The 22,099-nt window shown below is 41.7% G+C and overlaps 1 protein-coding gene across 1 annotated transcript in view; it reads left to right on the plus strand.

Annotated features, from left to right (window-relative positions):
- The window catches only part of LOC118884069 (multidrug resistance-associated protein 4-like), a 130,630-nt gene that overhangs the window by 64,122 nt on the left and 44,409 nt on the right, over nucleotides 1-22,099 (plus strand). Inside the window, exons 13-17 of the mRNA XM_036831384.1 lie at nucleotides 6,713-6,875; nucleotides 10,646-10,765; nucleotides 12,958-13,058; nucleotides 14,509-14,703; nucleotides 20,696-20,845. Of these exons, the coding sequence (XP_036687279.1) occupies nucleotides 6,713-6,875; nucleotides 10,646-10,765; nucleotides 12,958-13,058; nucleotides 14,509-14,703; nucleotides 20,696-20,845 (729 nt within the window). The remainder of the gene's footprint in view (nucleotides 1-6,712; nucleotides 6,876-10,645; nucleotides 10,766-12,957; nucleotides 13,059-14,508; nucleotides 14,704-20,695; nucleotides 20,846-22,099) is intronic.

Here is a 22,099-nt window from a genome sequence, read left to right on the forward strand (position 1 = left end):
TGCATTGGCAGGCAGATTCTCAACCACTGTGCCACCAGGGAAGCCCATGTGCTATTATTTTTAAGGTGTGCTTTTTTTTCTTTTTAAAGGAATTCCTTTATTTTTATTATTTATTTATTTATTTATTTATTTTTGGCTGTGTTGGGTCTTCGTTTCTGTGCAAGGGCTTTCTCTAGTTGCGGCAAACGGGGGCCACTCTTCATCACGGTGCGCGGGCCTCTCACTGTCGCGGCCTCTCTTGTTGCAGAGCACAGGCTCCAGACGCGCAGGCTCAGTAATTGTGGCTCACGGGCCTAGTTGCTCCGCGGCATGTGGGATCTTCCCAGACCAGGGCTCGAACCCGTGTCCCCTGCATTGGCAGGCACATTCTCAACCACTGCGCCACCAGGGAAGCCCAGGTGTGCTTTTAAAAAGCAGCAAATAAATGGTCTTCAGTCTTGAATTTTGTAATAAGCATGAACCCTGACAAAAGGTAGAAAGGAAACTATTGATCAATGAGATATGCTGAACACAAGGGAAGGAGTGCACTGTGTTTCCCCAGTGCTTTCTGTTGTGTTGATGAACAAACTGTAAACCAGACACCACCATTCACTCTTCAGCGGAGTTAGCTGTGACTCTCAGTTGGGAGCTAATTGAAGGATACACAGGTCTCAGAGCTGGTGTGGTTGTGAAAAGATCCAAGGCAGCCAAATGAGGGATGAAGGTGTGATTAGTGTATCCCAAGGAAAAGACAAGTTTAGAATAGCTTAGTCTTAGGGTTTGTGTAGATCTCATCATACAGATATGACACCCCAGTGTTCTGATTGAACAGAGTTAACCGAGGTGGGTGAGGTCAAAGGAAACAGAGGTGAGAAAGGAGGGATCTGGGAACCAGAGCTGATCTCTGAACCTCCTGAGAGGTGCAAGGTACTGTATCAGCTTTACATGCAGACTCAGCACTAACCCTAGGTTGGCATTAAGTTTAGGAGCTTATATTTAGAAGCCTTCCATGTTTTTCCTTTTGCTTCTGTTTATACTGTAATTGAAGGGTAATGAGTATTGTAGGATAGGAGTTACGTTTTTATTTCTTAATTCTTTCAGAGTTTTGTGTAGTCTGTTCAGGATTTTACTGTCTGCACAAGAATCTTGTGTTAGCCAGCAGCACAATCTATGTGATAGCCATTCCATTGAAAGGTTACTTTTTAATCTCATATGTTTCCAGAATGAATAGGTAGAAGAGTCTCTCCTACACCCACATCAGTAAACAGCTTACTGATCAAAAACTAGTTGTCATTTTTTTTCCTCTCTAAATCACAAGGAAATCTTGCCTTGTTTTCTTGCCAAAAGTTTATTGCACTTAAGTTATATCTTTTGCAAAATCAGTAATAGTTTAAGGAAATCTGGATGACTTGTACTTACCACAGCTTGAAACAGAATTCTTAAGAGTCTGACCGTAGAATTAAAAGCTTTGAAATTCTTTTTTTTTTTTTTTTAATTTTTTATTTATTTATTATTTATGGCTGTGTTGGGTCTTCGTTTCTGTGTGAGGGCTTTCTCTACTTGCGGCAAGTGGGGGCCACTCTTCATCGCGGTGCGCGGGCCTCTCACTATCGCGGCCTCTCATTTTGCGGAGCACAGGCTCCAGACGCGCAGGCTCAGTAGTTGTGGCTCACGGGCCGAGTTGCTCCGCGGCATATGGGATCTTCCCAGACCAGGGCTCGAACCCATGTCCCCTGCATTGGCAGGCAGATTCTCAACCACTGCACCACCAGGGAAGCCCTGAAATTCTTTTGAGGAGTTAGCAATCTTAATGATCCTGGTTTTATTTTTTAATACTGTAAACAAATAATAAAAGTAATGTCTACTGATTAAGTGGTTTTATGATTAAATACATATTTCACATTGTGCCTAATATAGATATCAGAGTGAGCAAGAGAGAATTAAATAAGAATAGAGAGTGAGCCAAAAGTATGGATGGCATATTTATTTGCATTAAATAAGAAGAATACATTGTTACTGATGTTTATAGAAAGCATGTTCTTTGACACAAGCTTCACAGAGACTATCAGGAACAGAATCCCTTGGAACTAAGTTTAAAGTAACGTGGGTAGATATCTAGGAATTCCTACAGGACTGTAAGCAATTTGGAAGTTAAATGCCAGGGAGGCAAATGGGGCCTTGTATTTCAAACTGTGCTTGTGAAAGGAATATGTTAAAATCTGCAATATTATAATACAGTGTTAATTCTATAGGTCCAGACTTTCTGGTGAAATTTTAATGTTTTTAACCACCATCCAAATACAGGTGTTACACATTTAAACTACTCAGTCTCATTTTGTGTCCTTGGCGTTTATGTATTTATTAAAATTAGATTGGGTTTTTTTTTTTTTTTTCAAGTCATTTTGCTTTCTGGGCTTAGACCTCATCTTTCTTATGAAATTTTCTTTTTTCTTATTTAAAGAGTAATTCTTAAATCGACACGTTAGTGTGTTCAATAGGCGAGCACTTTTAAGACCTTTTAATGAACAGTCTGCTCTGTGAGCTGAGCAGGCTGTTATTCCCTAACTAGCTGGGAATCTAGGACTGCTCCCCTCATGGGAGAGAACAGATACAATCCCAAGAAACCCAACAAAAGTAGACAATGCAGACAGAAGGGAAAATATAATCCCAGTGAATTTCCTGGGATTCACTAGTGTACCAAATCTAAGTTTTGTACTTCCATTGATATCAACCCATTAATTCATGGTGCATGAAATAGAAAATATCAAATTGATCTTGTCTTTGGAATATATTGAATAATGTGGTTTGGTTTTATTGGTTCAGAAGTCCACCATGTTTTCCCTTAGTCTCCCATAAATGCTCAGTAGTTTCATAACAGTAAGTCTTCACCAAGAAAAAGCAAAACTTGAAACAGAAAGAAGATATGGAATAAGAAAACAAACATCTCAAAAAATGTTGACTTGCTGCCATATGCCTAAGGTTATCAATCTTTGGAAGACCTAGACTTGGGAAGAAAATACAGAGAGGACAGAAATTGTAGTAGGCATGAGGTTTATTGGTCATATTACTTTAAAAGTGCATCTTCAAACAAAATTGACCTCAGATACGTTTTTCGCTGTGATCAGAGAAAAGCCACAATCCCTTTGGTACATGTGACATCATTACCTCATCTAGGAAAAATAGCACCTGCTCTGATACATCTTTGCATAGTACTAAGCTGTTCTAGTGGTTAGAATGAGCTGCCTCTTAAGGTCCAACTTCTGAGATTCATAAGATTCTTTGGGCCTGTAAGTCTATTAATACACCTCCTCTCTTCCCCCTGGCTGCTGGCACGCAGAGCATACTGAAGGGTGGTAATGATGGAGTTACAGTTTATATTTGTTATATATGAGCTGGTAACCCCTTTGTATACATTATCTTATTTAATTCCAACCACCATCCTTTTATGTTGTTGGTATATCCCAGTTTTTACTAAGATTGAGAGTAGCCGTAGGGTCTTACCCTCCCTGTTAATATTCAAGAAGCTTAGCCCTAAACCCTGTCTCAGTACAATACGTGACTAATGGAATTTCCACTCCAGGTGTAGGTTGTCATTCTCTGCAAACTAAAGAATTATTCTGAATTGTGAAAAATCACCATGTACTCTCAAGTGAAAGATTTCATCTAAGAAGTTTTTGTATTTGTTCATGTGGTTTCATAGACTTTGGATAGAATTTCCCAATTGGTGTGCTCCAAATGGGTTATAAGCATATCAACATAATGATTCCCCTTATTTCTTGGGGCATCAGGACTTGGGTCACTTGCTTCTAGGTCAACATGCTTCTTGCTGTGTACACATCATCATCTCTGTGCCATAGTGTGACAGAGGTACAGAAGCACTGACCATGGTGAGGTGGGTCATCATATGGGCCTGAAATCCAATCAGATGGGGGGAATTGTGTGTGCAGCTTGGATTAGGCTCCTTGGAATTCTGGGAATGTGGAGGGAGAAATGAGATTGACTTCAAGGAAGGGTTGTTTATCATGCATCAGAATCTTTCGTTTCCTTCTTCAGATGTTGACTTTTTGCTTAGATACTATTTTTGTCTTCTACCAACTTCTATAAAGAGTTTGAGACAGCTGGCATAAAAGATTCACATGTATATATACATAGATACATATAAATGTAAACCCATACATTGTATTGTATACGTATATATTTTTTATGAAAAATATATATTTTGTATATTTTTATAATATAATATCCAATCCACAATGAGGATGGCTATAGTATGTCCAACAAGTACAAATAAAACTCTTGGAGAAAGCCTCTTTGAATTGCTTCAGAATTTAGGGGCGTGAAATCTGAAGGACCTAACCTAACTGGGGAGCAACAGTTACCAGTCTTTAACGGGTACCCAAAGAAAGGTGTTGGCACAGCTCCCATGGAGCCCTTTGTTTTGATCTTACCTCTGCTTCCCAGGTAATCTGCCGGGCTGGGTTAGTCATAAAAGGCCCTCACCTGGGGAGAGCCAGATTATTGACACTGGTGAATTGTCCAATCAAATGATGTGAATCTGCTAAAAAACTGTAATTTGGATTTTTTCCTAATTGACATTTCAGCAGGTTTTTTTCCTGACAACCAACAATGGCAAGCCAAGTGACTTTACTTAAGGCTAGACATAGAAGGAGCTGGAAGGACCCTCCCCGTGAGCATGAAGGGTGTAGCAGAGTGGGATGCATCAGTTAATCCGGTGGCTGTAAGAAATTGTTCAGCTGTAGGTATAATAGGAGAGAGGTCAGACAGCCCTATTTTTCTCCACTTAACGATTGAAATTGTTCCTTCAGAATTCCATTCCTCTTCACTCTGAGTTTTATACTGATACCACGGCAGAGACTGGGAGAAACAGGAAAAGCACATGGGTCTACATCCAGATAATGCAGGTTGGTTCACAAGGGCTCCTGGTCATAAAGTCACAGTTCTGGAAGCTTCCTCCTCCTTCCAGGCTCCTCCTGCCTGCAGCTGTGGCTCTGGGATTTCCTGAGTATGAACAGTTCCTGGCTTTCTCTAAGGAACACACTAACTTCCCGGGAAAAATTAGGACAACTACTTACCTCCCAGCTTCATGTTTCTCAATCTGTAAATGGAAAGGACAGTTCTTACTGTTCTTATTCACAAGATGGTTGTGAGGATCCCCTGAGAAAACTGATTTGGAAGAGCTGTGAAACGATCACCTGCATCTCTGTGATACAGGCATTACCCCGCTAACCCGCCCCTCAGAGACGTGGGGCCAGCTGCCCTGGGTGACAAGGCGGGGAGGGCCCTGCGCCGGAGAGCGCAGGATGCAGGTGCTGGCGCTGAGAGGACACAGAACAACTGCTGTTAACTCGGACAAGCATCTCAACCTTCCCAGCCCAGCTCCTTTTTGGTCAAAATTTCCATCAAATGTGATTGCTACCTGCAACTTATTCATGCCACTCTTTCTGTTTGTTAAACCAGCCTGTGAAATTCAGTTGTCAGTCTCTTAGAATCCTCAAAAAAGTGTTCACACATTCTTCCCTGTGTTTCCCCAGCGCTCTGTGACTTGTACAGGTCACCGTGGATCTGTATCCATCTGAGACTGTAAAATTCAGAGGCCTTGGCTCAGGCTATGTGAATCTGCACGTCCCTCCCACCCCACCCCGCTTTCACAGCAGGCAGATGCTAAGTGCTGATTGCATTCCTGTCGCCTGAAGCTGTACACCATGATATCATACTTCTCCTGATAAAGATGGATGCTTAAATCAGCATCCTTCAATGCCTTGGGTTTCTATTCTGTCTGCTGTCTTTTTAAGCCAAGATCATTTCCTGAGATAAAATCACCTCATGGGATGAGATGAAGATTAAGTGACTGTTCATGGAACCCTTAGCACAGGGCCTTGCATACAGTAAACACCTGGTAAATGGCATCTGCTGTTGTTATAATCATTAGCCTTTGAAATGGACATTTTAAATACTTAGCATAGTGATAGAAAGTTGGGAGCAAGCTTAAATATGTCATAATGGCTCGTAACCTGGGCTCTCCAGCTCCGTGACTTGTGCTTTGCCATCTTGACCAAGTTGCTTTTCCTCTCCCTCTGCCTCAGTGTCTCCATCTGTAAGGTGAGATAATACTATTACTCGATAGGGCTATTGTGAGGATCAACTAAGTAAATACACGTGAAGTATTAAATGTACAGCCCTGTACACATTCAGCACTCAGTAAATACTAACTATGGTTAGAAAACCAAGAAAGAAAGAGGAATTCCTACTTCCAAAGGTCAACATTTGAATTTTTTCAGACTTTTCTGGACACTGAATTTGTAATTAACCACTTCTTTATCCCTACAGGTATAGATGAAGCTTCTCAATTCCTCGTCTGTGATACCTGCTTGCTCATCTCTCTAGTAACACCTACTGACTCATGATAGTTTGGGATTCAAGTCCTACTCTGAGTCTCGAATATTCTCATCTGTGAAGAATAGTAATGCCTGCCTCATAGGGCTACTGAGTGTATCACAAGAGCTAATACCTAGCAAGTTCTTATAGTGTTTGACACATGCAATAAGTAAATATGAGGACCACCTATAATTTTATTTCTTTGGATGGGAAAGCATTCCCTACCATTCCAACAAGTCTTTCAAGGAAAGGAATGTAATCCTAACAAAACAGCCAAGTTTATCTTTGAAAAGAATCCTTGACAAGGAGACCTCTGTGTCTCTTTTTGCTATTTTAGACATTTCTCCTTGTGACGGGTGTGATGGTGCACGCTGCAGGCGTGATGGTGGCTGTGATTCCTTGGACTGCGATACCCCTGGTTCCCCTTGGCATCATTTTCTTTGTTCTTCGGCAGTATTTCTTAGAGACGTCAGGAGATGTCAAACGCCTGGAATGTGCAAGTGAGTGCCCGGGGCTCTCGGGTTGGGATGGCAACTCGGGCTGGCTTCCATTTACGCTGTAATGAACCAGACCCCTGAAGTTCTGCAGACTCTGTCTTCTGGAATTTCGCACTAAGTTAACATTAGGTAATTGGATATTATGGCCCCTGTGAGTCCGTGTGGCCCTTAAGGCAAATGGAGCTGGTGGCGGGTCAGCTGCAGCTTGGCATTTTAGCACAAGGAGGACAAAATGTGAGCACCATGAGGACAGGGACCGTTTCTGTCTTGTTCATGACGTACTTCCTCACGTAGAGGAGCCACTCGGTAAACATTTTTCTAAAAAACAGACATTTCATCATGTTGGAACTAATGAAGAAGGAAAATAGGGGATTTTTCTTCTCCCAAAGTTACTAGAAGTGACGAGGAAAGGAAAAGATTAGGAAAAGGAAAGGAGACATCAGGAAACATATGTCAGAAGTAATATATTTCAGAAGTAATATATTTGAAAAATACATTCTTTCTCATGTTCAAAGATGGCAATTAAGTTGCGCTTGTCAAATGCTTTGAAAAGGTAAGTGCTGTTATTTTCAGGTGTGCGTGTGTCATCACCAGTGTTTGGTGTGATACCACCCTGTTTGTGGTCCCCCTTCCCCAAAGCTGTTCATATAAATGGCTGCTGAAAATAATCCCCTTAGAAGGACACAGGAGGGGGAATCCGTTGAGTACGCATTTAGTTTATTACTCCATTCAACTTCCTAGTTTTAGAATAATGGGAAACACATTTTACGATTAATTATTCTATTCTGCAGGTAATCAGAGAGGATGAAATAATTCAGAGCTTATCTCACTATTAATGGACAAACATATTTCGTTAATATTAAAACAAAAAATTGTAAGGAAAGTAGAATTGTTATATATTTTTTAAAAACGTATAAGGACAATAGCCAAAAAGTTAGGAAGGAAGGTATTTACATCAGAAATTCCAACCATGGGTAGTTATTGCAAATTAATACCAACTTAACTTTCTAGAAACCAAGCCAAGAAGGGAAGCATATTGATCCCAAGGTTCTTCGTATCTACTAAGTGGAAAAAAAATCTAAATTCATCAAGACAAAGGAGTTTTTTTGTTGTGGTGTTTGTGTGTTTTTTTTTAAAGTAATAAATTCTTAAGAGGCATTTATCCTAAGTGTTTACGTAAAGGAAAGTGGGCATCAGTTTCATAAAAGCTGTGGAAAAAAGTTTCAGTCATCAAGAGAACCAGCTAAAGCCCCGTGAGGTCTGGTTTTGTGACGTGTTTGAATGGACCGTGGAGCGCTAGAGTCCCAATGTGTGCGCTGTTCTGCCCGTGTGACTTGGTAGGATGACAGGACCTGGGGAAGCAGGAGAGGAAGTGATGAGCTCCATCTGGTCTTCTGTGTGCGCGAGGCTTCAGATGTTTTATGATTTGAGGCCGCTCGTGAAATGGAGTCATTCCGTAGTCTTGTTGCGAAGCAGACGTGGTACATTCAAAGAGGAGTTGCTCCAGAAGGAATGCTTGACAGAGGTTTTTCGCCTGGGGCGAGGACCACCTCCCATCCACATGAAAGTGGAGAGAAGGGCACCTCCTGAGGCTTTTTTAAAGAATCAGTGCAGGAAAAAAAAAAAAAAAAAGAATCAGTGCAGGAATTTTTCAGTGTGTGTTATGGGGGTTTTGAAAACTTGGGCACAGCTCCTGTGGAGTATTTGTGTTTCGGCACCCTAGTAGGCTGTGACAGTGTTAGACCGTAAGTTCAGTCTGTATACTCCCTCCTCCACTCCCCCAGATAACTAAATGTGGTGGTCAGTTCATTAGAACTGTTTATGTTTTCTCTCTAGATAGTGGGTCTGTGTCATAAATAATAACACTGCTGTTTTCTCTATGCAGTAACTGTTAGTGTGTCTTCAGGCCACTGCTAGAGCTACTAGCAAAAAGAAGGACGCCTGATTGCTGTGGCCAGACGACATAAACCTGCTTCATTTTTGTGCTCTGAAGAACTACTAAAGTCCTGAGGTTTATTTTCAGATCCTACTGCCTAGCTGCCTCTGGAAGCCTAGGTTAACTTTTGTCATCTTAATGACAAATCTGCAGCTGATTATAATGGGGTTTTTTTTTGCATATTTTTGCAAAAGCGAGCATAGCAGTGGTCAGTCAGGGAGCAGTACATAAAACCAGGATGAAGTTTGGTTGCCTTTCTCTAGCCAACTTTACTCATTTGGCAGTGCCCTAATGATGAAGCCATATCCAAGGTCACAGACTCACTCTGTCCCTGACAACAGTAGGTTATAGCCTAGTTCACGGTGGGGAATGGAAATCGTAAGGGTCCTCCCTGCCCAGCAGCCTGAAGCCCACCTGTTCCCTGATGTGCAGGAGCCAGACCCTGGTGCTCGTGTTCAGTGTGCTCTTAGAGAAGATGGCAGGAAATGAATGGCCAGTCAAGTGACACCAGGCCCCAAACCCACATGACGTCACTCAAAAGAGAATGGACACTAAGGCCACGGTCAGATTCTAAAAGAGCGATGTGAGTGTCACATGCAGAGTGACCTCCAGAAGCCTCAAGTATCCAGCAGGCAGTTAATAAAAACATCCATCAGGTTCATGGAGTGGAGTCAAGACTATTCAGAGACGCCTCGGCTGCCCGGGTCCTGTGGGCACAAGGGCAGTGCGATACCCAGGCTCCGTGACCTGCAGAGAGGCTCTTGATGCAGGTTCAGGGAAAGTCCCAGGATGCAGGGAGACAGCAGACTGTCCGTTCACCTTCTTATCTCACCCATGTCCTGTGCCTGGCACTGTTCCAGTTTGGGGGATATGCCGATTTTATCCCAGCCCTTAAGTTACTAATCTAAGGTGGAGACAACACATAGATGCTCATCAAAATTCAGTGTGGTGAGGACTCTCACAGAGAATTAAATTTAAAAATGCTGCTGACTCAAAAATTAGTGGACACTAGTTACTCAGCCATGAAAAAGAATGAAATATTGCCATTTGCAGCAAAATGGTTGGACCTAGAGAATATTATTCTTAGTAAAGTAAGTCAGAGAAGGGCAGTATAAATACTATATGGTATCACTTATATGTGGAATCTAAAAAATAATACAAATGACTATATATACAAAACAGAAACAGACTCAGAGACATAGAAAACAAACTTACGGTTACCAAAGCGGGCAGGGAGGGAGGGAGGAACAAATTAGGAGTATGGGATTAACAGATACACACTACTATACATAAAGTAGGTAAGCAACAAGGATTTACTGTATAGCACAGGGGATTCTATTCAGTAACTTGTAATAACCTATAATGGAACATAATCAGAAAAAAACTGAATCACTATGCTATATACCTGAAACTAACACATTATTGCAAATCAACTATACTTCATTAAGTTTTTAAAAAATTAGTGAACAACTGGAGGGATATCAGGGAAGAATTTGGAGGGAAGCGTGTTTGAGGAGGACCTTGATGAATGAGCTAGTAAAGAATTTCTTTATCTAAATCTAGCTGTGATTTGAATCTGGTCAAAGATAGGTTCAGAGAGAATCTTCGTTTCCAGGTCATTAAAGTGCAGCTTGGCGTGAGCAGGTGTGAGCAGGTGTGAGCTTGAGGCTTCATGCGGAGGACCCTCTACAGAAGCGGCCTCATCCCTCTTCTCCCAGGCAGCCCTCCAGGAAGCCCTTTGGCAGGATGTGCAACCACAGAGCACGAGAGGCAGTTGGTTTCCTTGCGTCCAGCCTCCCTAACTTTCTCTGTCGTTTGTCTGTCTCTGCTTCCCCAGCACAGAGCCTAGTGTTTTCCCACGTAGCATCTTCTCTCCGGGGACTCTGGACCATCCGGGCAAACAATGCTGAACAGAAGTTTCAGGAAGTGTTCGACACACACCAGGACTTGCATTCAGGTCTGTAAGTTTCTGGAAATGATTTCAAAGGATGGGATGTGCTGCCTTCTGAGGCTTGAGTCCTTGTCAGGTGGCCTCACTGGCCCACACCTCTCTCTGCCTCCCCACGTCCTCCTCCCGACCCCTTCCTCTCAGCCTCCCCTCTGTGCTTCTCTCTTCCCGTCACACCCCCTGCTTTTCTCCCCTCACTGGCTTATGTTGTCCTTCCATCACTGTGACCTGTGGCCTTCTGTCCCTTTAGGGCAGGAGTCAGCAAACTTTTTTTTTGCAAAGAGCCAGAGAGTAATATTTTAGGCTGTGTTTGCCATACTGTCTCTGTTGTAACTTTTCAACTTTCCTGTTTTAGCACAAAGACAGACAAAGATAATACATCAGCAAATGGCCATGGCTGTGTTCCAATAAAACTTTATTTTCGGAACAGGTGGTGGGCCGTTTTTGGCCCCCAGGCTGTAGTTTACTGACTCTCTTTTCACAGCATGAAGGGCAGCAGATGTGATTGAGGAAAATAATTTCCTGATTCGCCGCCCACTTGATGTTTATTATTCTTTGTATCAGTGAAGTTTTTTCTAGGTAGAAATTTCAGAATTTCCTCTAAGTCTATAAAATCCTGGCTCAGTTATCCAATCTTTATTGTATTTTGAAGATAAAGTGGCATTTTGAAAGCCACATGCAGATCCTGTTAGTTGGTGGTCGTTTAGATACTGGCTCGTAAGAACAAACGCTATGCGGGGCCCCGCAGTAAGTGCAGAAGGTGCTGGAAACAGTGTGAGCTGAGCTCTGTGCTACTGGAGAAAAGGGAACAGTTGACATGTGAGAGGATAAGCCTCACTTTGAGGCCCAGCACTGCAGGAAATGTACCGATGAGACCATTTTTCCATGTTCTTTATTATGATTGTATTTCCGTTTATAACCTGTGGGTTGAATTTTTCAGTGCATGCTTCCCACAAAGCCCCTGGACTGATTCCTATGTGTACCATATGTTGTCTTCTGTCAAAACCTAGCTTTCTGGAGTCTTCAGGCTCCTTGGGTGTGGAGCTTTGCTGTCCTACCTCGTGTAAAATCTTGTGTAGCTCAACTGAGCAAAATGCTGTCCCTCATTAGAAGCAGCTAACGTGGTTTTTCTACTTATTCGTTATGCTTATTACGGTTCACAAATCCAGAGGCTTGGTTACTGCTTTTGACTACGTCCTGATGGCTCCCTGTGCGTCTGGATGCCATCTGTGCCGTCCTTGTCACTGTTGTTGCCTTTGTGTCCCTGATTCTGGCAGAAAGTAAGCACAGATGTGAACGTTTGTGGTATGCCTACAGTTTATAGCTTTGTTTACAGTTATTAAATTAGACTCTTGCCATCTTGTCTAATATACACTGTTTGGTTCTAATAAATTATAGCATTTATAGCGTGTGATTCCACAGTGTGGTCCATGTGAAGTCATTTGTGTCTTGATGAGACCTTTTATCTTTTTTTTTCTTTCTCTGAATGGGTGGAGGTCTTCGCAACTGTAGCAAGCTGACCTTCTGAACATTCCAGGTAGTGTCCTATAGTTGGGAGGAGAGAGCCAAGTTTACCATTAAGCTTTTTGTTCAGCTGAGCACTTTAGGTTTTAGCTTTAGGGCTGCTCAGATCTCTTGGTTGTGGGTACTGAGGTGAGAAAGATTCCCTGTAGGAAAGGACAGTATCCTCTGCTGTGTGGGTACCAGACGAGCAGGTATTGGCCTGCGTGCCATGAACTCACCATCCCTAACTACTCCATAGTAACAACACTGAATAAGAAACAGTGAGAGTGGTATTTTAGATTTAAAAGCACTGGCTCTTAAAACCCATTGCCTTGTTTTTCGTGGTTTCACCTGTAGCTACATTGGACGTAGTAAGTGAAATTACATAATGATTCTTGAAACCGTAATGACGAAAGTCTGAATGATGACATTATTCCTCACCTATATAATACTGTAAAAATGTATGTCAATCCTGTTGGGATTAATACACGCATCTAACAGTCTTTCTAAATTTATAGTGGGTTTTTTTTTCACTGTATTATGGTCTCAATCAACAGATAGTAAAAGTATGAGTAGTACTATCATTGTATGAAATGATTTAAATATGTAAAGGGGTCTTCTTGGTAAAGTGACAGAAGGAGCTGAGCAAGGGGTTGAGAATGAGACTGACTTTATTCCCCTTCTTCTTCCTCATTTAGCTTTGGATGCTGGGCAGGTTGGCCTGGCACTGTCTCTTGCCCGCACGCTCATGGGGATGATCCAGTGGTGCATCAGGCAAAGCGTCAAAGTTGAGAATATGGTGATGTTTATCTTATCTTATCGTTCTTAGCTTTTTCAAGTCTCCTTGCCATTAAATGGCATAAAAGCAATTCTTATGTAAAATAGTAAAACTGTTATTTTTACGTCATAGTTAAGAGATATTTTTTATATCCTCTTCCATCTGTTTAAAGTTAATGTAAAATAAAATATATACGTCTTTTTCTCAGTCTTATGTGTGCCATATCAGCAGATTTTATATTCATCACAAGCTGTCTTCAAATATAATAAATGTCTCTGTAAGAGGGAGGTTCTGAAATCCTGGAGAGAATATAAGCTAATTTCTTAGGGGTTTGTTTATTTTTGTTTCTTAATGGGTAATTCCTCATTTTTGGTAAAAGAAGAATTCAGTATTTTGAGGTTTGTTTATTTAATTAATAGGTTCCTCTGTCCCCCATTTTAGCATTTGATCTTGTATGTGTTGAACACCTGAATTTGCTGGTGTCCCTTTTTTCTGGTAGGATAAGCCCCCTCTCAGAATGAGCTATCAAAGGTGTCAAATTAAAGTTGTTTAAAAGGCCTTAGTCGATATGTAAATTATACTCTCTTTTGAATATTAGCATCTTCTCCTAAAGGGAGAGAAACAGTAGAAACAAAATCTTTCCATTTCTTTCTTCTAATAGAGTAGAAAGTGATTATTATTATTATTATTTTTTTAAATGAATAGCCCAGTTTGTTTTTTTTTTTTTAAAGAAATTCACGCTCTTTTATTTATTTATTTATTTATTTATGACTGTGTTGAGTCTTCGTTTCTGTGCGAGGGCTTTCTCTAGTTGCAGCGAGCGGGGGCCACTCTTCATCGCGGTGCGCGGGCCTCTCACCATCGCGGCCTCTCTTGTTGCGGAGCACAGGCTCCAGATGCGCAGGCTCGGTAGTTGTGGCTCACGGGCCCAGCTGCTCCGCGGCATGTGGGATCTTCCCAGACCAGGGCTCGAACCCGTGTGCCCTGCATTGGCAGGCAGACTCTCAACCACTGCGCCACCAGAGAAGCCCGTGATTAATTATTAAAATGAGGTGTGGTGACCATCCAGTCCTGCTCGTCTATAACCGATGGCCCTTCTGTAGCAACACATTACTGACGGGCGTCCATCAGTATTCTTTTCTTTAACAAAATTCTTTTGCTTTTTACTCAGGTGTGAAAAGTGGATCAATAAAATCTTTGCCTTCATTCCTCTAATTCTTTAATTTTAATACAATGTTGAAGGAAGTAGCTGTAAAGGACAGTGTTACAAGGCCATAAACAAGTTTGCAAATCATCAAAGGCTTCATCAAACTCCTACTTCTGTCCTTTGTGTTTGCTAAGACCTGAGATATTCTTAACCATAGAAACGCAGATGTGAAGATATAAAAGCAGAATGCTTCATTTACAATCTCTGAACATCCATGAACGAGACCTTCCCTTCGTAACTCATGTGATGTCATATGTGTTGCAGATGATTTCAGTAGAAAGAGTGATTGAATATACAGACCTTGAGAAAGAAGCACCCTGGAAATACTTCTTTCATCGTCTACCACCAGCCTGGCCCCATGAAGGAAAGATTTTCTTTCAAAATATTAACTTAAGGTACAGCTTGGATGGGCCTCTGGTATTGAAGGACCTGACAGCAGTCATTAACTCAAGAGAAAAGGTTTGTTTAAGCCATTTGCCTCTTTAAAATCCAGCTTAAGATTTAGCACTGCATCTGCTGTTGGGTTCCTCGTCAGTGTGTCAGGGGGACTCTTTGTTCCTCTTGGATGCAGATTAGATCAGTGACATTGTAGGTGAATCTTTCTTGGACACCGACCACGGAATGGGGATCCCAGCATTTCTTTCCCTGTGTGGTGAGCTGCCTCATGGTGGTTGGTGGGTCCTGGAGCTTCTTAGAAATGCAGAATCTCGGGCCCACCCAGACTTCTTGACTCAGAATCACATTTAAACAAGACCTCCCAGTAGAGTCGTTTCTCTCCCATAGGCAATTTTTGATGACTGATAACCTGTGATTTCCAAGAAATGTCCTTTGACAGTTTGCAATTGAGCTCATGAATCACCTAACCCCTCTTGTGTCTTAGCATGCGGCTCTAGAAAGTTTTGTGCCACTTACCCTACAAATTTACTTACTTTTATATTCTGCAAATCGTGCCTTTACATTATAATCTAATTCTGTGTAATTCCAGTGCATTTATTTGCATCTTTTCAGTGGAGTCTGTCTTCATCACAGGCAGTTTTCATCCTGCTGTCTGGCCTTCCCCACACCAGCCTCCTGGGGGCACTATAGGTATTTCACCACAGGCTCGGCCCTGCCTGGGCCCGGAGTCAGAGACAGCCCAGTGTAGCAGTGTATGTGCAGCTCTTCCACCACCTGATGGGATCAAAAATTACTCTTGCTGCCCGAAGCAGGGCACTGGGTCTGTCTGGCCTGTTTCCCAGGCACCGTGTGCCCACTTAGCTGCAGGTTTCTCTCCCAGCCCAGCTGTGGGTGCCAGTTCTTCCTGCTGACAGCCAGCCCACCTGAGCTCGGGTACCTGTGTCCATGTCATGCTTTAACTGTCTGGCATAGGATCCATGTGGTAGGCCTGTTCTTTTAACTGCAGCTACACCTCTCCCCGCTTTCTCTTCTAGCTACACAGAGGGGCATAATAAGCTGCCAGGCCATCCAGGTGATAAGGAGGCCATCAGCAGAATGGAAAAGAGGCCGATGCAAGTGTATTTGAGTCCCGTCCTGTGACTTACGGGCTCCATTATTTCAGGCAGACTAATTAATCTTACCAAGTTTCAATCTTTTCTTTTGCAAAATGGAAGTGATAGGACCTAACCTCTAGGGTTGTTGAACAACTTAAACAAGATAAGACACTTAAAGCACCCAGCATGGAGACCAGCATAGAGTAAATGCCTGGACAAAGATTGTTGTCATTTTCATAGTGTGTAAAATGACCGTAACCACTTATACTGTATCAGTTGTCTGCCCCGTGAAAATGTGAGGTTGGCCATTTGCAATTGTATTTATGGCGGTAGGATCCACCTGCCATGTCTTTTCTCTGTCCAACTTATCATATACCTAAATACTATGGTAATCAATTTTCCATAAATTTCTCCAGCTTGAGTTAAAAATCTCAGCTCCCTACATAATGCCTCTTTGTCTCAGGACACCACAGGTAATACAAATAATACAAAGGCAAATCCAATACAGATCATGGTGTCAACACATACAGTCCAGTTGAAAAAATAAGGAAAAGGCCATATTAGCTTTGTAAGATAGAAGGAGGTCATCATTTTTATGGAACTTTAGAAAAAGATGGTATCACGTCTATTAGGGTTGAGAGAAGTCCACAGGAGGGGTCAGGGAGAGCATTTCTGAGGAATTAGGCCGGTGAAGCAGACTTAGTGATATATGGTTAGGGTTTCAGCAGGTGGAAATGCATGTGGAAGGCATTCCGGGAGGTGGGACCAGCATGAGCAAAGGCACGATGCCCTGATTCAGTGAATGAAGAACTAGGCACCTGCAGAGCATTCAGGGAAAAGAACTGCCAGGTGTATAGCACACATTTTCACGTTCAGCCATCACAACTACCTAGTAACCCTAAGGAAGCTGCCTTGTGGAGATGGAGGATGGAGAGGTAAGCGGGGACAGTTTTGTAGTGGAGACTTCCCGGGGTGGAGTGAAGGGCACAGAGCCACCTTCGGGAGTTTAATCTGAGAAGTGGGTGCGCGTGGACCAGAGTGGGCAGATGCAGAAGGCAGGGAGCCAGTAGCTGCTGGGCCTCCGGCAAGACGTCAGGGAAAGTGATTCCACTTTTTGGAATCAAACTGATGTCAATTAAAACAAAGTTATAACACCTAGGTTTGCGAATGTGCACCTAGGTTTACGACTGGGAGTAGAAAACGGTATCAGGAATTCCCTGGCAGTCCAGTGGTGAAGACCCAGCACTTTCACTGCTGTTGGCCCGGGTTCAATCCCTGTATGGTTAGCTAAAATCCCCCAAGCCATGCAGCACGGCCAAAAAAAAAAAAAAAAAAAAAAAAAAGGAAAACAAAATATTATCATATGTCTGGAGGGTAGGTTGGCGCTACGTAACAGCTTCCTCTGAAAATGTTCATACCTGTTGCTTATCAGTTGCACACCTAAGAATTTCTCTTAAGGAAATAATGAAGGTTGTTTGCAAAGATTTAGCTTCAATGATATTTAACAGTTATTTATAATAGCAAAATATTGGAGACCATCTACCTATCCAGAAATTGGGGGTTTGTTAAATAAATGATCACAAATACTGTAATATTATGTAGCCATTAAAATAAACACTTTTATGAAATACTGAATGAAAGCAGATTACAACAGTATGTTCATGTTTAAGTATATGAGCTTGTATCTTCAAGAACACATCAACATACAAGTCTAGAAAGTAAAAACATCAACATCTTAAGAATGGTTTTTAATCAGAGTGCTGGGGTATAGCTAGAATTTACTTTTCAAATTCATTTGCACTGATTATGATTAAGGAAAGAGTTTCAAAGGAAAGAGACTCAGTGAGGGATTGAGTCATGAAACATTGCAGGAGTAGAATCTGCAGGGCTTGGCACCATGCTGGACTCAGGGAAAGCTGGAAGTAAGGTGGACATTGTGAGCCCATGAGCCTGAGAAAGAAGTAATGAGAGTAAAGAGGGGAAGTCAGAGGAAGCAGCTGTTTTGTGTGGGGCATTGGGTGTTGATCATGTTGAGTTTGACGTATGAAGAGAGATCCAGGTGCAAATGTCTAACAAGTTGGTGTGTTAGAGGCCAACCCTGGCCTGTTTGAGAAAATAGAATGGGTATGTCACAAAACACTGAAATAAGACTGTCTCCAAGTGTCTTTGGTGTTAGGAATGTAGACTTACTGATACTGGTGACACTCTCCACGGGCAATTGGAAAAACCCATTGGTGTCCTGGGAAAGACTTCCAGAGTGTATTTTGATAACTGAATGGTAGAAATAGCCAGAGCAGATTTTCTCTGAGTTGCCTTTTTCTTAGGCACTCACAGTCCTGTGGTTGTGAGCAGCCCTCGGTGCCCCTGCATATCTCTGCCATTTACCCAGAGTCTACAATTGTTCCAGTTTGCACAGATGGATCAGTTTCAGTAGAGCTGATAGTATGGGAACATATGCACATTCTCACAGACACAGTTCTCGCCTGTGTCCTGATGTGTGTTGGTTTACATATGAGAACACCCAGAAATACAGGCATACCTGGTTTTATTTTGCTTCACAGATCATGCATTTTTTAGAAATTGAACATTTGTGGCAACGCTGCATCAAGCAAGTCCATTTTTCTTATACCCTTTGTTCACTCCCTGTCTCTGTGTCACATTTTGGTAATTCTTGCAATATTCCAAATCTTTTCAATATTATTATATCTGTTATGTTGATCTGTGGTCAGCATTCTTTAATGTTACTACAACCCAATGAAGTCTCAGATGATGGTTAGCACTTTTTTTAGCAATAAAGTATTTGAAAATTAAGGTATGTACATTGTTTTTCAGATATAATGCTATTGTACACTTAGTAGGCTACAGTATAGTGTAAGCACAACTTTTATATGTACAGAGAAACAAAAAAATTCTTATGACTTGCTTTATTTGGTGATATTCACATTATTGTGGTCGTCTGGAACCAAATCCACAGTATGTTCAAGGTCTGCCTGTACAGAGAACACATGAGTCATACATATATACACGCACTAGGGCCTGCCTATATGCAGAGAATGGCCCATCTATATTACATATATTAAGGTTTAACATAAGGTATAAAATGGCTACAAAATAATAAAATTAGCTAAACTCACTTTTCTTACATTTAATCTCTATAGAGATAAATTCTTTTTTGAAATGCTATGATTGATTTTACAGACAAAAATTCGAAACTTTGGAGGCATTCAAATGAGAAAATATGAAAAGTTCCCAGCATTCTGATTACATGCTCAGAAAGACTTAGTTCTTCTCTGTTTAAAGCCGTGAGTTTTAAAAATTTGCTGAATAAATTTACAAATGATTGAAAGCATGTCTTACAGCCCACATCGATTCCAAATTTCTGAATAGAAATGAAATCATCTCTTGGGAAGCTCCCACCACAGAGTTGGGCAAGCTTATTGATAAAAAAGGCCAGTTTCTGTATAGTACATGTTTGGATGCACACATTTAAAAGCCAGTTTTTACAGTATAGTTTTATTCCTGACCAGCATTTTACCTGCATTATATTGATTCCTTAATCTTATTCTTAATGTACTTAATTTCTCTCTACTTTGGCTTTAATAACTAGACTGAAACTTGCATGTATCTTTCCAAGGAGCAATTGTTAAGTATTAAGTTGTTTATAAAATGCCTTTTGAACTGCTCAGAGGAAAGGTCCCATGTAAGTAGCAAATGTTGTTTGTGTTGTTGTTGATCTCATTATGTGTATTTTGTCTGCTGGCTACTGTCTTTTACGACACTGAGACCTGCATTTTATAATTTTAAGATGTTTCCTTTCAAGATAGGGTATAATTAAGATACTTAACATCAGAAAGTGATTTAGTTTCTCTACCAAAAAATAATTCCTCTTAAATAATAGATCCCTGAGAAAATGAGTACTTGTTTATGTATAACACTTCTTACTTGATTTGTTGACATCTCTGTAAAATTACCCACATAATTCTCAAGGTCAAAATGCCTAGACAGTAGGAATAAAGCTAATTTAGAAGTGAACTTCTTATGGGCCACTTAGGATGGGGTCCCCAACCCCCGGGCCGCAGACTGGTACCAGTCGCAGCCTGTTGGGAGCCGGGCCGCACGGCAGGAGGTGAGCAGCGGGTGAGCAAGTGAGGCTTCATCTGCTGCTCCCCATCGCTCCCCATCGCTTGCTCGGACTACCTACCGCCTGAACCATCCCCCACCCCTCCAACCCCGCCTGTCCGTGGAGAAATTGTCTTCCACGAAACCAGCCCCTGGTGCCAAAAAGGGTGTGGACTGCTGACTTAGGAGACTGCTAGCTTTTTTATATATATATATTTTTTTTTTTTTTAACATCGTTATTAGAGTATAATTGCTTTACAGTGGTGTGTCAGTTTCTGCTTTATAACAAAGTGAATCAGCTATACATATACATATATCCCCATATCTCCTCCCTCTTGCATCTCCCTCCCTCCCACCCTCCCTATCCCACCCCTCTAGGTGGTCACAAAGCACCGAGCTGATCTCCCTGTGCTTTGCGGCTGCTTCCCACTACCTATCTATTTTACGTTTGGTAGTGTATATATGTCCATGCCAGAGTCTGCTAGCTTTTCACTGCCAGTAGATTGATTCTGTTATTTTTAACTCTTTTTGGGACCAGGGGGTCTCAACCAGGGGACATTTGTCAGTATCTGATATTTTTGGTTGCCAAAATGTGGGAGGTGCTTCTGGTATCTAGTGGGTAGAGTCCATGGCTACTGCTAAACATCCTACGGTAATACACAGGACAGGCCCCTGACCCCCCAACAATGAATTATCTAGCCTGTAATGTCAACAGTGCCATGGTTGAGAAACTTACAGACTACTCTTTATATAGAACGTTAAAAATTCATCTTCAACAGCCAGGGTTTCTCCTAGGTTTGTTACATATTGTTAATTCTTAATCCCGATGGATCTCTTTACAGGTTGGCATTGTGGGAAGAACAGGAGCTGGAACAAGTTCCCTCATCGCTGCCCTTTTTAGACTGTTAGAACCTGAAATTTCCATCGATGGGATCTTGACAACCGTAATTGGATTTCACCATTTAAGGAAGAAAATGTCAGTTGTACCTCAGGTATGCACATCAGAACATTCTCACATGTTCTTTTTATAAGGCACCTAAGTTTAATTGCTTTTAAGTTGATTAGTTTTTTCAAATTGCATGAAAGTGTCGATCCGTTTTCCCCCAATAGAGCATATTTTTAGCAGCAGGTGTTTTCAGCAGATACTTTCAGCAGATACCAGGGTTGGTTTGTTTGTTCTTTCATTTGTTTTGTGTGCATGTGATTTAATAACTGACCCAGACAGATTTCTGGACTCATACTTCCTCAGGTGCCACATTTTTATCCACTGATAACCACATAATACTGAGAACAAAACGATAAATGATTAGTTTAGCACTGGAGAGGTTCCTATAGAGAAACACAAATTTTAAGTGTCTTAAAAATGGAATTTTGCTGTAGGAAATAAAGCTACCTTTTCAAAGGTGATTATCTCCCTGGAAGGCTTGGTGAAACTGTGGAGCTTTGAGAATTACAGGGTGTATTGATGCTCTGGGGAACCTTTTAGAATTCAACCCTTAATAAATGATTAACCAAGCAGGCAGTACAGAATAATGAGGAAGAGCACAGGCCACGGAATCCCATCTCTGTGCTCTTCAGTCTTCTCCCCCTTACAAGGCAGCTGACAGGACCAACTCATCGAGCTGCTGTGAGGACTAAATAAGTCAGTGCGTGTGGAGTGCTTCCCAGAGACCCCATACACAGTTGCTGTGATGATGGAGCGTTGAACTGACCTTCTCTTCCTGGGCTCTGCTTCTGTTCTCTTTTGTTCTGCTTCTTAAAGATGTATGACTTTCAGGGATTGTTTTAGAGACTGGATTATATGCACAGTAGAAGCTCCTGCCATTCCTTATGGTTCACCCACCCAACATAATTCAGTGAATATTTATTGAGTAATTACTATCCTACAGGTATATACCCAAGGGCAACATAGGCCCTGTGCCTTCATCTTCCATCCTGCCCTCTGCTTTGAAAACCTTGCTGATTTTGTTTTTTAATTTTGAGTTGTTTTTTTTTAATTCTCTACAATTATCTGGCCATCAAGGGAAGCTCAGAAAAACACCCTCTTGAGATGAGAAACACGAAGAGGAGACGACACAAAAAGATCCAGGCAAATGTTCATCCTGGAGTGTGGGTATAATGAGCTCTGTAATGCCTGTTTATTAGGAAGCATATAGAACATGGCACCCAAAGGAAGGAGAACGTGGACTTGTGTCTTATGACTGAGTACAGCTGTTGCTACCTACCCCTGGCCTCTAAAATACCTG

This window comes from Balaenoptera musculus, chromosome 18, assembly GCF_009873245.2.
Source record: "Balaenoptera musculus isolate JJ_BM4_2016_0621 chromosome 18, mBalMus1.pri.v3, whole genome shotgun sequence".
Taxonomy (NCBI): Eukaryota; Metazoa; Chordata; class Mammalia; order Artiodactyla; family Balaenopteridae; genus Balaenoptera; species Balaenoptera musculus.